Source organism: Harpegnathos saltator, unplaced genomic scaffold, assembly GCF_003227715.2.
Source record: "Harpegnathos saltator strain DR-91 unplaced genomic scaffold, Hsal_v8.6 scaffold403, whole genome shotgun sequence".
NCBI classification, from domain to species: Eukaryota; Metazoa; Arthropoda; class Insecta; order Hymenoptera; family Formicidae; genus Harpegnathos; species Harpegnathos saltator.
In genome coordinates, this window is record NW_020230210.1 from 395,294 (window position 1) to 407,749 (window position 12,456).

General features: G+C 42.8%; 2 protein-coding genes across 2 annotated transcripts in view; one reads left to right on the forward strand and one right to left on the reverse strand.

Moving 5' to 3' along the window:
• The window catches only part of LOC105182834 (single Ig IL-1-related receptor), a 196,144-nt gene that overhangs the window by 74,068 nt on the left and 109,620 nt on the right, over positions 1-12,456 (reverse strand). The window contains exon 2 of the mRNA XM_025301198.1: positions 6,031-6,212. Coding sequence (XP_025156983.1) covers positions 6,031-6,212 — 182 coding nt within the window. The remainder of the gene's footprint in view (positions 1-6,030; positions 6,213-12,456) is intronic.
• Positions 1-12,456, forward strand: part of LOC112589113 (uncharacterized) — a 52,477-nt gene that overhangs the window by 24,830 nt on the left and 15,191 nt on the right. The gene's annotated exons all lie outside the window — the stretch shown is intronic.

The window sequence follows — 12,456 nt, forward strand, 5'->3', positions numbered from 1 at the left end:
TAGCGGGAGGAGGGCACCGAGAGAACACACCCTTTTTCGCAGTCGCTTTCGCGGAGATAATTCCAGACATTGTCCAGAGAGTCAAAGTGCGGCGCATGTGTGGCGCATCAGCGACCAGATGCAACGGTACATTCCGGCGAGTGCATTTTCCACGAAGGAGATTCGATTGGCCGTTCGTGGAAGCTGCTACCTACGCACCTCACGCGTAACGCACAGGAAAGAGGAAAAGAGAGACGGCGAGCGTGCGCGAGGGAGTGAAAGAGAGGCAGCGAGCAAGATCGGATCGCGCCAATTTTCCTGCTTCGCAATTTTCCGCGAAGCAACGACGGCGATAGCTTTCTCGACTCGTCTGACCGTGTAAGGAATTTATTCATTAGTCTGCCCCGCAGGGGATATACGGGAGGAAGCGTAAGCGATGCACTTTCGATTATCTCGCCTTGCCTATGGGTGTTGCCTGTGTGCTCACGTGTGTGTGTGTGTGTGTGTGTGTGTGTGTGTCTGTGTGTCGCACTCTACGATTTTTCCCTTAGCTTCCCGAGGACGACCGCCGCGTCCGACGGGCACAAGAATGGTTAATATTTCAACGACAGAGTGCTCGTGTTGAGTGAAGTCACGCGTGTGCATAATTTGCTTCGGTTCGACGAAGAGTGCGAGAGATTCGCGCAGTCGGTCGCGTAAATTTAATACACACATACGAGCGAAATTGTCCTCCGTGCAACAAGTTTTTTCACCGCGTACGAGTGCGTTAAACACGAATCCCCCCTCTTCGACTCGCCTCTTTGCACACGCGCGCGCGTTCGAAATCTCTTCCCGCCAAGACACTCGATGAGAGTTGACAATCTATTTTCCCTATTTTAGGGGAACGCGATCTTTCCCTCGGCCGCTCCTGTCAAGCTCCGACGTAAATGAAAGATAATTTATTCGCGGATAAAGCGGCGAAGAAACGTTTAACGCGCGGCAAGGGTTAAAACGCCGGCGGCTCGAAATTCCCTCGGACGACGACTTCTGGCAAGGCTTGCTAGGCGAGCAGTAAGTTGCCTGTATCGAACGGAACGAGGAAACGGTGGTGCACGAATGCGCGCTAAATCGAGGGGGTTTAGGAGCGTAGACGGCCGGATGCACGCGGTCGCTCCCCCCGATGAATATTAACTCGGCAATTCGCCGCTTTCGGCACTGCCCCCCCCCCGTTCCCAAACCTCGGAAAGACGACCGGGCGAATTTCCCAAAACGAGGGCGAGGGTAACCTCCCCTTCTTCTTCTTCTTCTTTTTCCTGCGCTCTTCCCCTTCTTCTTTCTCTTCTCCTGTCCCGACCTCTCACCCCCGTCTACCCTCCTTCGTTTACTTTCCCATTGAGTTCTAGTACGCGACCGCGACGATTTTCCACGATTATGCAACGAAATTTAACTTCTCGCTTCTCTCGCTCCTCGCTGAATAACCCGGATAACGGAAGCGAGCGCCTTTGAATTCCTCACATGTTGCTCTCTTCCACCCCTCCCTCATTCGTGCGTTGCTTTTACTCAACGTGTCGCGTCCCGCGTTGTTTAAGTTCACAACTTACATTCGAATTTTATAATTTGTAACGCGTAAATACGTCATTTCCCCCCCCCCTCTTTCTTCATGCAGTGTGCGTCTATGAATATTTAATATTATGTAAATATATTACTACTTGCGTCGGCGAAAGCATGAGAAATAACAAATTGGATTACGTAAAAAGAGAATCGATTAAAAAATTTAAAACGATTCACACGAAATTAAAACGAAGCTCGCATGAGAGAGACAAATAAGATGAAATTTATAGACTAAAATTTATATTATTTGCATCAAAAAGAGAAAAAGAAATAGACAGAGGAGGTTATGTGAATCCTGGAGTGAACGTGTATATGTATAAACATCTCTCACACATCCTCTCTCTCTCTCTCTCTCTCTCTCTCTCCTTCTCGTTATTTCTCTTTCCTTCCTGATTTTTCTATCAGAGTTCGAAAATTCGTCGACCACACCGTCAGGAATCCATACCGTCAGGCTCGTCGGCTTTTATTTTCTCCGAGATTGGAAAACTCCGTTGTCATAAAAATCGAGATGGACCATGCACGACACTTTTGTGCCGCTCGTTCCACGCCTCCCCCCGCCGGGTTTAACCCGCTCGTGGACGAAAAGCTCGCTCCGGAAAAGCGGCTGACTGCGCTCCCCCCGGACGGTCCTGCCTGCTCGAACCGGTCGGATCCGACGAGCGGCGAGCTTTAATTGAAATTCCGGGTCGATACATTGCGCAACACAGCGGCTCTGTTATCTCGAGTTATCGCGTCGCGGGATAAACGCACCCGTAACGACGACTTCCGCGAGAAAGCTCGGACCGGGCCGGCCGGCCGGCCGATAACAGGACCCGACGAAATTTTTCCGCTTAAAACGCGCGGTGATAACCGTATTTTTCGCGATACTCTTTTTCAGCGTACGCCCGTACGCGTTCTCGGCAGGATTATCTTCTATTGTTTCGAGGGATGCGATTGCATCGCTGTAACTTGGCAACGGCCAAATGCACGATTATTATTCGCCAAGTCGCAAGCTCCATGGCGAATTTCTTTCTCTCCGAGAGTGCGCTTCGTATCTTTTCAGGGGCGCGCTTTACGTTTTATAACTAGCAGTAATTAACTGGCAGCGAGCCGCTCGCGGGACACTTTTCTTTCGTTAAATAAAATCATGCGATATGTAATATCATCATTATGTTTTAGCAAAAAATTCCTCATTATAATACGACCTCGAGCGAAATAATTCTGTCACTGACTCTCGATCTCCAAAAGATAAGTGGATTGATCTTTTAATTGAAAACGTTCGTTAAATAATGGTGACCTTCGATATGTTGAGCGTTTGCATTGACCTTGATAATCGCTATAATAATGTTTGTTACACAATCATTAAAGAAAGAAACTTACAAAGTATCCATGCGTGTTTGCTCCGGAGAAAAATTGTTTCCCGGAGAAAAAAAAGAAAGAATCTCAAAAATCTCAACATGAATACCCCGCGTCACACGCGCGCGGACATTGTGTACCCTACAGGATAATGTTGACACGTGACAATATTACAACGAGCTTCTTTGACGCGGAACACGGTTATCGTTTCCTATCGGCGACGGCGATTGACATTTTGCAGCGCTTTCCGCGACAATTCGTCCCCTCATGGGGCATTTTCCGCCCCTTCCCTCTCTAGCCTCTTTTATTTTCGAATGGCGGGCTAGCGTCAAAAGCGATTCTTCAGTGAAATTATCCGTGGCTTTTGCGATTCTTTCTCCCTCGCAGCGACAGAGTCGGGCGAGCGAATCAAATCAGAGGCGAGTGCGCGCGCTTTTCCGATTTTTGTCATTGTGCGAACGTTTAACAAATTTCCAATCATTTCGCCCGAAGACGAACGTTTATTGGGAAACCTCGAGTCGTCCGATAAAGAGATTGAAGTGAAGTGACAACTTTTTCGAGAAAAGAAACATGTGTGTTCTTCTGAAACATGCGAAATCCGAGTCGAAATTTGTATGCCACATTAATCCTGCAAATTATGCCTAACTTGAAGAATTAATAAAGAATCTTTAATACTCTACAATCATTCTCGATCTACCTTGATGTGCTGCAAATGTCTGCCATTTTCTCGATATTGAAGAAGCTCAAAGAAGCGCTCGTTCAAGAGTTATTTAATATTCGATCGTCTCAATATTTTATTTTCGCGTGTAATATTTTGTTCTTGATTTTAACCGGCAATACATAAGTTGCGTAAATTATTCAACTGCACGTACAATGCATGACATAAGCAAATATCCAACAATGTAATCGAGATTTTAAGGTGCGTAATTTTTCTGTTTTTGTTTTCCTTCTGGCGTTGGAAATGTCCGTGAGATTTGTAGCTCTTAAAAGAGCTGATTGCAAAGACAAATATGACATTTATATGTCCAATAATGCTGTTTGACAATTGAAATTTAGAATTGAATTCCGTAGAACGACATGATTGAGCAAGAAAGTGAAAGAAGAGTGATCTAAGTAAGATGTTTGCAGATGTAAAAAAAGAATTACACTCGCGATTTGAGAAACATTATTGGACATAGACATCAGCATCACTCGCGAATATTAGATTCACGATTATTATATTAGATTCTAAAGTCGGTACTCACAGCTGCAAATTACTTGGAATCTCTTATCAAGAACATAATTACAAAGTTATATGAACCATTATAAGGCCGATTAGATTAAAATTTCTTTCGCGAAATAATGTAAAAAAAAAGTACCTGTTGATAGAAATCCATAAAACTACGATTGTTTATTAAATAACAACTAACTGCGAACGCTACGAATGCCGGCCTAAATTTCAACTCGATGATTTTTGGCGGTGAAGTTCGTCAAAAGCCCGGAAAATGAGAAACGGAAGAATCCCGTTTAATAAATAATTTCACATACGTTGGAAATATATGATGTATCGCTGCCTCCCCAGGATTCCCAGTATTCTGCGACCTCCTTCCTAGCTTTCCGATCTCGTATCCTGGCGCATCCTCGTCCTGACACTGACACTGACACTCGCGTAGATACGATTCGATCGAGGAAACACGTGTTAAGTAACGCGATGCCGATGAGAGACTGAGTATATATCCAAGGACCGACGCAATATTTTAATCACACGACGGGAATGATAACGATATACCGATACACTCAGCCCATGATGTGCGCGCATCGCTCGCCGGCTCGATAATGAAAACATCCAGAAAAACTCTCGACGCACGAAGGTAGATTCGAGCGCCTTCAACCTTCAAGGTCGGCGATATTTTGATAGCGCTGATTGTTGTCACCACTCTCGGCCGCGCAATGGTGGGGCGACAATTGCTATCGATTGCCGCGGGATATTTATGTCCCGTTTCATTATTTGGATATTGTCACGCGACGCGTACTTCGTCAATACCGACCGTTAAATTTACATGAACTTTTTAGCCCACTCTTGAAATATTTAATCAGACTCTGGATGGCATCACGTTGATTAACACGTATTTTTCCGATCAAGTCGTATTTACCCGAACGTCAGCGGCAGGAACTAATGTAGTATCCCAGGTGCCATGACAATGCAGCCAGAAATAGATTGTTGCACGGAAAAGCCAAAACGGAGGACGGAGATACATCATATATTTGCAGATGTATAAATATATATTTTATATACATACATTTCCAACGCCAGTACAAGAAATAAATAATAGAGAGATTACGAAGAAACGGAATTTATTTTATTTCTCTATTAATTAGAGAGAGAGAGAGAGAGAGAGAGAGAGAGAGAGAGAGAGAGAGAGAGAGAGAGAGAGAGAGACTTATCCATTAATCTTGAGTAAATTACTTAATATCTGCTTCTGGTACATATTCTATATTTGTAGTTGAGTAAGTAAATAATACATTTTTTACTGAAATTGAGAGTAAAAATTACCGCCTCAATGAAATATCGAGAGATACGTGAATAAAAAATAATTTTCAAACGGGTCTTTTTCAAGGATAATTCAATATGCATAAAATGGCATTATGCGCGATAGCATTGGGGGGGGGGAGGGGGGTAGGATAATAACCTAGTTATAGATTTTTCCAAATTCGATGGAATTTTTGTGCAAGTTTAATGTAAAATCGAAATTCAACTGAGGAAATTTTCAGATAATTCACATCCAGGCAGTTTTGCAAAAGTCAAATAGGTTGCAAAACTTCATGATAATAAATAAAGATATGACGATAATCAAAGTTAATGATATAAAATGAGAACAAAGGCATACACACAACAACGAATAATAATAATTAATAATAAACGAATAATAATTATAAATGAATAATAATAAATGAAATAAAATAATAAATGAATAAAGTGAAGATTCAGATTGGCGCAGAAGGGATCAAGACGGATCGACAGTTCTCGTAATCGTTCGCTATTAGCATAACGCGAGACTAACAGCCCCTCTCGGAAACGTGCTTCGAGCTTTTAATATAGGCTGATGGATGAATGCCATCAGCTTTATCCTAGAATGTCCTACTTACTGAGTACGGTGAGAGTGATGTCTCCCTCCAAAGTGGTTGTGTCGTTACGCGCCAGACAGGAGTATCGTCCTGCGTCCGAGGTTCTCATCTCCTGTGTGTAGATCGTTTGATTCGCGCTCTCCGGGTACAGGATAAAGTGGCTCGTGCTCCCCGGCCAAGGGTAGGCTCTATTATCCTTGTACCTGCGAAAAAAAGACACAGCAAAAACGTATTAAAAATTTATAATTTATTATTATATTTTTATATTGCGACATATTTTTGCGATGTTCGTGTATATATTTTCAATTCTTGTGTCAAAGATACAAAAGACTCTCCGCGATGACAGAGTTTCTTAATTGAGATATTTAGTCGGAAGTTTCTTTGAAATTTTCAGAATAAATACATCGCGCAAGACATAAGTAGAAAAAAAAACTCTGTCCTAATGTATCTCAAGAGAGAAACGTCAAAATTAAATTCAGACGGACGTCTCGAGAAGTTGCCACCAAATATAAACAGAATGATGATTTGATATACATTGTGGAATTTCTTCATTTTCGAAAGGGCATCGCCCGCGCGGGTAATTATAAATAAATATAACACGAAATAAGATATAATTAAACGGGAGAATGTAATCAAAAGGGCGGCAAGCGTCTTTAAAAAGAATGTTTCATATTTTATTTCTTAATCTTTTCTCTATTCAAGACAGCATATTTTCTTCCATAAATTACAACCTTCTGTGAAAAAAAAATGTCACTTTTATCTTCCCTATTTTCTGGGTTTAATCTTTCACGACGAAAAATAAGAACACGCGGCTGAATTTATCGGGTGGGAATTTTGAGAACGACAAAACAAGAAGACAAAATATATTTCAGGGGCGATAAATTATCAAAGAGGCGGTCGATCGCGTCTCGGAGTACGTCGCTCTCGAGAACAAGCCCGATATTTCCGGACGGGAATATCGATGGTTGTTCTTGAGAGCATTCGTTTCGCCGTAAAGATAAAAGTCGAGGGAACGAGCGCTCCTCGACAAACACTCGAAGGAAGAATCAGGAGCATTGAACCGTTCGCGAAAATAAATCTTCCGGACTATATTGCCGCCACAGCCGCGTTAATTTATCGCTGTTATTGCACCATCATCTACACCATTATGGTGAAATAACGCGTTTTGCCGTTAACGATGATCGCAACATTAATTATTCTTTATGCAGACACATTTGTCATCAATATGACACAGTGACATAAATAATGATAGAATATTGTATCATAATAAATATTTTACTTAATAATTCTGCATCTTTTCCTCTCTCTATTATTGATATACTGTTATTAATATATTGTAACATATATATGTGTATATATATATATATATACATATCTTTAATTTGTACGCACACACACACACACACACACACACACACACACACACACATATATATGTATAAAAGAAAATATTTATTTTTCGTTGATTAATTACTATCACAACATAATATGCAAACACCGCTAAAGAGTTACACTGCTAGAAAATGATACCATTATTTAGATTTAGTTAGTTATTTAGATTTTGTTACTCTAGTCCCATCGATTATTTTCTGAAAAAGAATACTTCACCGCGCGCGATTGTTATTGTTATCGTTTCAACGAGAACGAATGAACTTCCCCGAGAATCCCTTATCTTCAATTTCTCGCGACGATCGGATTTTCATCGCGATTTTTCATTCCGCGTCCGCTCGGCGCAATGAATGGCCCGTTACGAGGGAATTCTTTCCTCCCGCTGATGAAAGATCAAGGATTCGACGACGATGCGCGCTCCCGCGAGAGGCAAAGAAAACCCTCCACGTAATTCAATTTCTAGTGCACTACGCAAATCCACTTTCGTTTTGCCCGCGGATCAAAGAGACACCAGTCGCACGGGTCCTGCAAACTTGGGGTGAACGCCGGCGCGCTGCCCGCTAAGAGAGATCCTGAGAGAAGTTTCCGTCCTCGCGTCTTCCGAGTGTCGTCGCCGTCGCCGTCGCCGTCGCCGTCCCGGAAAAAGGATCTCTCATTCTTTAATTCTCCGATCTCTAAGTGGCTCCGGCTCTCCATTCTCGGATCCTGTTGCGCGTTAACCGCCAACTTGCCACGCGATTAGTTCCTCGCGTCTTTCGCTCTCCTGGTACTCGGTTTGATATTTTGAAACAAATATCTCGCCACCCCTTAATCCGCTAAAGACATACCCTTTATAATTAGAGAAGCGCGATCGACTCGTTTCTATTCTCAGGATAACGCCCTGACCTTCGTATTTCGGTTGATTGCAATTTCTCGGATTCGATCTCGGGCGCATCAATTATCAGGACTGCAATTTACCTTGAAAATTTGACGGATACGATCGTCCAAGTCAGACGTCTAACTCTCTATGATGGCTATCGTAACGTTTCAAGATTCAAGCATCTTCTCCTCTCAGTGGCCGCCGAATCCCGGCCTAGTTCGCGTCGGTAAACATTCAAAGCCACCATATGTGTGAAACTTTCATGTGAGATTTTCCCGTCGCCGTCGCGGTACGGATCGTCGTAAATAAAAGATCTTTTAATAAACCGAAGGAGACGACCCGTCGCACTTCGGGTTCGGCCGGAGCAGCGACATAGAAAGCAAGGACCAGCAATCTCGCGGCCGCCATTAAGAATTCCTTTATTAAAGCTCTTCCGGCATTGGCAGGACTTCTTTTACGAGCCTCTGTTACGGGTGGACTTTGAATAAGAATTTTTAATAAAGAGCGTTCCCTTCCCTCCCCCGTCGCTCTATCCGGTGACCCATCATCGGGCCGGCGACCGTTCGTCCCTCTTCGCCGAGATAATTTCGAACTAGTACAGATTCTAAGGAGAATTCTCCGTTCTGTAGCAAACTTCCGAAGGCTAATAAAGACACCGAGAAACATTCGAGGACCCGAGGACACGGGAAAAGTTCAAGACACTCACGGTGTGTTTCACAAAAGTGAAACACACCGCGCCAACGCGGAGTTGAAATATGAGAGACAGTGTAGAGTGAAATAAGATCCTTAAATTTTTCGCGACAACGAGCTAATATGCAAAACTAGCGCGATACGGGAAACTTGAGGACGCAGGATCAGAAAGAAAAATCGCACTTGAAATTGAAATTGAGTGTAAAAGTTGATTCAAGATTAATTAATTTCCGCAACCGACAATTTCAAGCGCAGCTTTTTCCTCTTATAATTCTTTTCTCCTAAAATCTTTATTTCGATCGATATCTTTAAAAGTAAAATAGGATATGATCGAAAATCTTCAAATTTTATATTTTGTATCATTGAATCTTAAAGATGTGCGATGAGCTTGCATCTTTTATTAAAGATTAAACGTTTTCAAGTGTTTAAATGTTCCATTCTTTTCGTATTTCGGGTATTTCTCTCTAATTTGTAAAAACTGACGTTTTTTTAATTTCAAAAATTTAAATGCGTAATGCATTTCACGATCGAGATGGTAGACGAAGATAATTTAGCCTCGCAAGTGGTAGGAAAATTGAGAACCGTCGAAACACCCGGACATAATTTGCAACGGGCGATTTGCAAAAATCACCGTTTAATTATTATTGTGCTCGCGAGAGTGCCTGGCGTTGTTATCGGATCGCGTATTATATTCAGCCGTTAAGCTCCATTTCCAATATGGAGCGCGCATCCTGAAAATGTTCGGTGATCACTGGCTGTCCTTAATAGCTGGAAATGTGGTTAGCTCGCGTAATTAAAGCGAATTTTATTCCGACGATCTATCCAGTCTCGCATTTGTAAAATAATCGCCCGGCATTTCCTTGCATTACGAGAGCACTTCGAGGATAATTAATTCACTATTGACACAATAAGAACTATGAAACGAGAATAAAGATCGATCGGATTACCAATGAAACGGTGATAACTCCAAAGTACGAGACACTTAATTAGAAAAGTAGATGTAACGAAACTACAATGTACAAAAATGAAACACTCGATTTAACGAGCGGGTCACACGAGAGATGCAGAAATGGAAAACAATTAACGGGAATTAAGAAATGCGAATCCAAATTGACGGAATTAAAGAGAGACGGAATAGAGAATAAATTAGAATGGATTGACGTTAATAGATGAGGGGAATTCGGTAAGACAGCAATTAAATCGACAGACAGTGTCTCCCGGACAGACGTGACGGTTCGTCTCAATTTTTCGAAGGTATTTCCGACAATTAACGCTTTATTACGGACGCAAAAGCAAGCGCCGTTCGTCACGATTCGTTTTGCAAGGACCCGATGACGCACGTCCGAGAAATAATCGACGTCCGCGCGCGTGCCGCGCGAGAAATAATTGCTCATTACTATCGTCGCATAAAAATCACGTCATCGTCGAAACGGCTTTTGTCCGTTCGATTGTACTCGCGCACCGGCTAACTTTCCGCCGGCTCATTGTTGCAATAATTGGCTGTTATCCTTTGTCCCATTCGACGTCCGCCGTAGCGCGCAATTATTTAGTTACATGTCGGGCGGAGTCCACACATTTTTTTACGTCGCCAAACACGAAATAAAAAAAAAGAGAAAAGAAAACGAAGAAGAGCGGGGAAAACAAAAGCCGCGCGAGAGCAAGTCGCAACGTTCAAGTCTCGCGTCCAACGATGGAAATCCCGCGGTGCGAATCTTATCGACAAGTTCGCCGTCGCGCTTATTTCCACCGTTAATTGCGCGAACACTTAATCGACGATCAAATTACTAAAGACACAGTGGAGAAACGTAATTTGAAGTGGACATTTCTTTTATCTCGTTTAATCTCTGTATTAACCGTGCGACCAATTTCCCAGATGCAATTAATCTCGCAATTAAATTTTTAATTGTGAATCAATTATATCTTACGCGTACACTCAGTGTCGCCTCCATTGATCGTACTCCAAAAGCTCGATTGCTAAAGACTCAATCGAGAAACTCGAAGTGGTGCAACGAGCGTGAGCTCGTTGAGATCAGCCGCGTTTTATCGAGCCGCGCGAGACGGACGCATAATTCATAGAGCCTCCGCGAGCCACGTAAATGGATCCATTAAATTGGCCCGAGAGCTTTAGCCGAGGCAGCGGTGCGCAAAATCGCGAATCGCGTATTACATAAATTAACAAGCATCGAGCCTGTCGGACGCCGTTCAAACGGCATCTCGAAACGGGCCGCACTGATGGCGGTTATTCGCGATTCGCAAACGCGAGTTGTGTTTCACGCACGATCGTGAATAATTCGCGATATCGCGCCGGCCAGCCGGAGGATCAAACAGCGCGGCGGAGATGACGACGTTAACAAACTCGGTAATCTCCTAGTCTGAAGGGAGAATTAATCGGCAAGAGATGTATACTCGTCTTCTCCGGAAAGAAAAATATTGTTTCCAAATAAGGAGGGAAGTAGCTTGTCAAACTTAAGTGGCCACGGATAAAGAAAGACAAACGAAATTCGGGAACGCGTCAGTTGCATTGCAGAATATAGCGAAAAACACTCATACAGTAAATCGTGAAATCAATTGTTTACCAATTAAGGTGAATTTAATTACCACACAGTCACTACAGTTATATTATGACCTGTCAAAGCAGATTGCTTAATCATTTGATCTCGAAGAGAAAATACCTCCGGATGAAAATATCTCTTGAAAATATCTCTGAGGAACATTAATTTTCTCAAAAGAGCTCGGCTTGATAAAGCCAAATGTCAAATATAGCGAAGGACGGAATAATTGATCAAATCAGTCTCTATTAGTCCCGAAAACAGGATGGTTGCCGAAGAAAATATCATCAACTCATTCGGAACGATCGATCGCTTCTTTTGGAAGCGCGAAAAGTTACGGACAGACAGTAGATGAAGAACAAAAACACATACTTGCGCGCGCGTGCACACCGCCGCCAAATAAAATGGTGCCAAAGTGTTGCGTGCTTCTGTGTTCAATGCGCTGCCGAAATTAATAAATAAATTAATCGATCGATTGTTGCGTGCGCGTTCATTAAGCGCGATTAATCTGCGCCGAGAACTCGCCGCAGATGCACTGCTATTTATCCCGATCGCGTTTAATTAATTTTCACATCAATTACGGCTGATCAATTTTTAATTAATAGGGAAGAACACAATAAACAATTACCAGATTCTTCCCTCAGATCACAAGATCTGAGAGAGAGACAAGACTTTTCTCTACCACGTTGAGAATGAATTTCTGAATTGAAAATGCAAATAGCTGTCCTCAGCCGCGTCGGCGAGATAAAAATTCGAGAGATATATACGGGATAGCGATAAAAGCGATAACGATTATAATTCCGCGAGGAGGAAGGAGGAGCAGAATTCCTCAACTAAACGTCGCGTGATATCAAGATAAACGTTGTCTCGCCGATCGCTTCGAGGCGTTTGAATTCGCGCGCGTGCGCGTATAAATCGTTCGCTTAAAGTTCCACGACGTCCGATTTACTTTCATTAAAA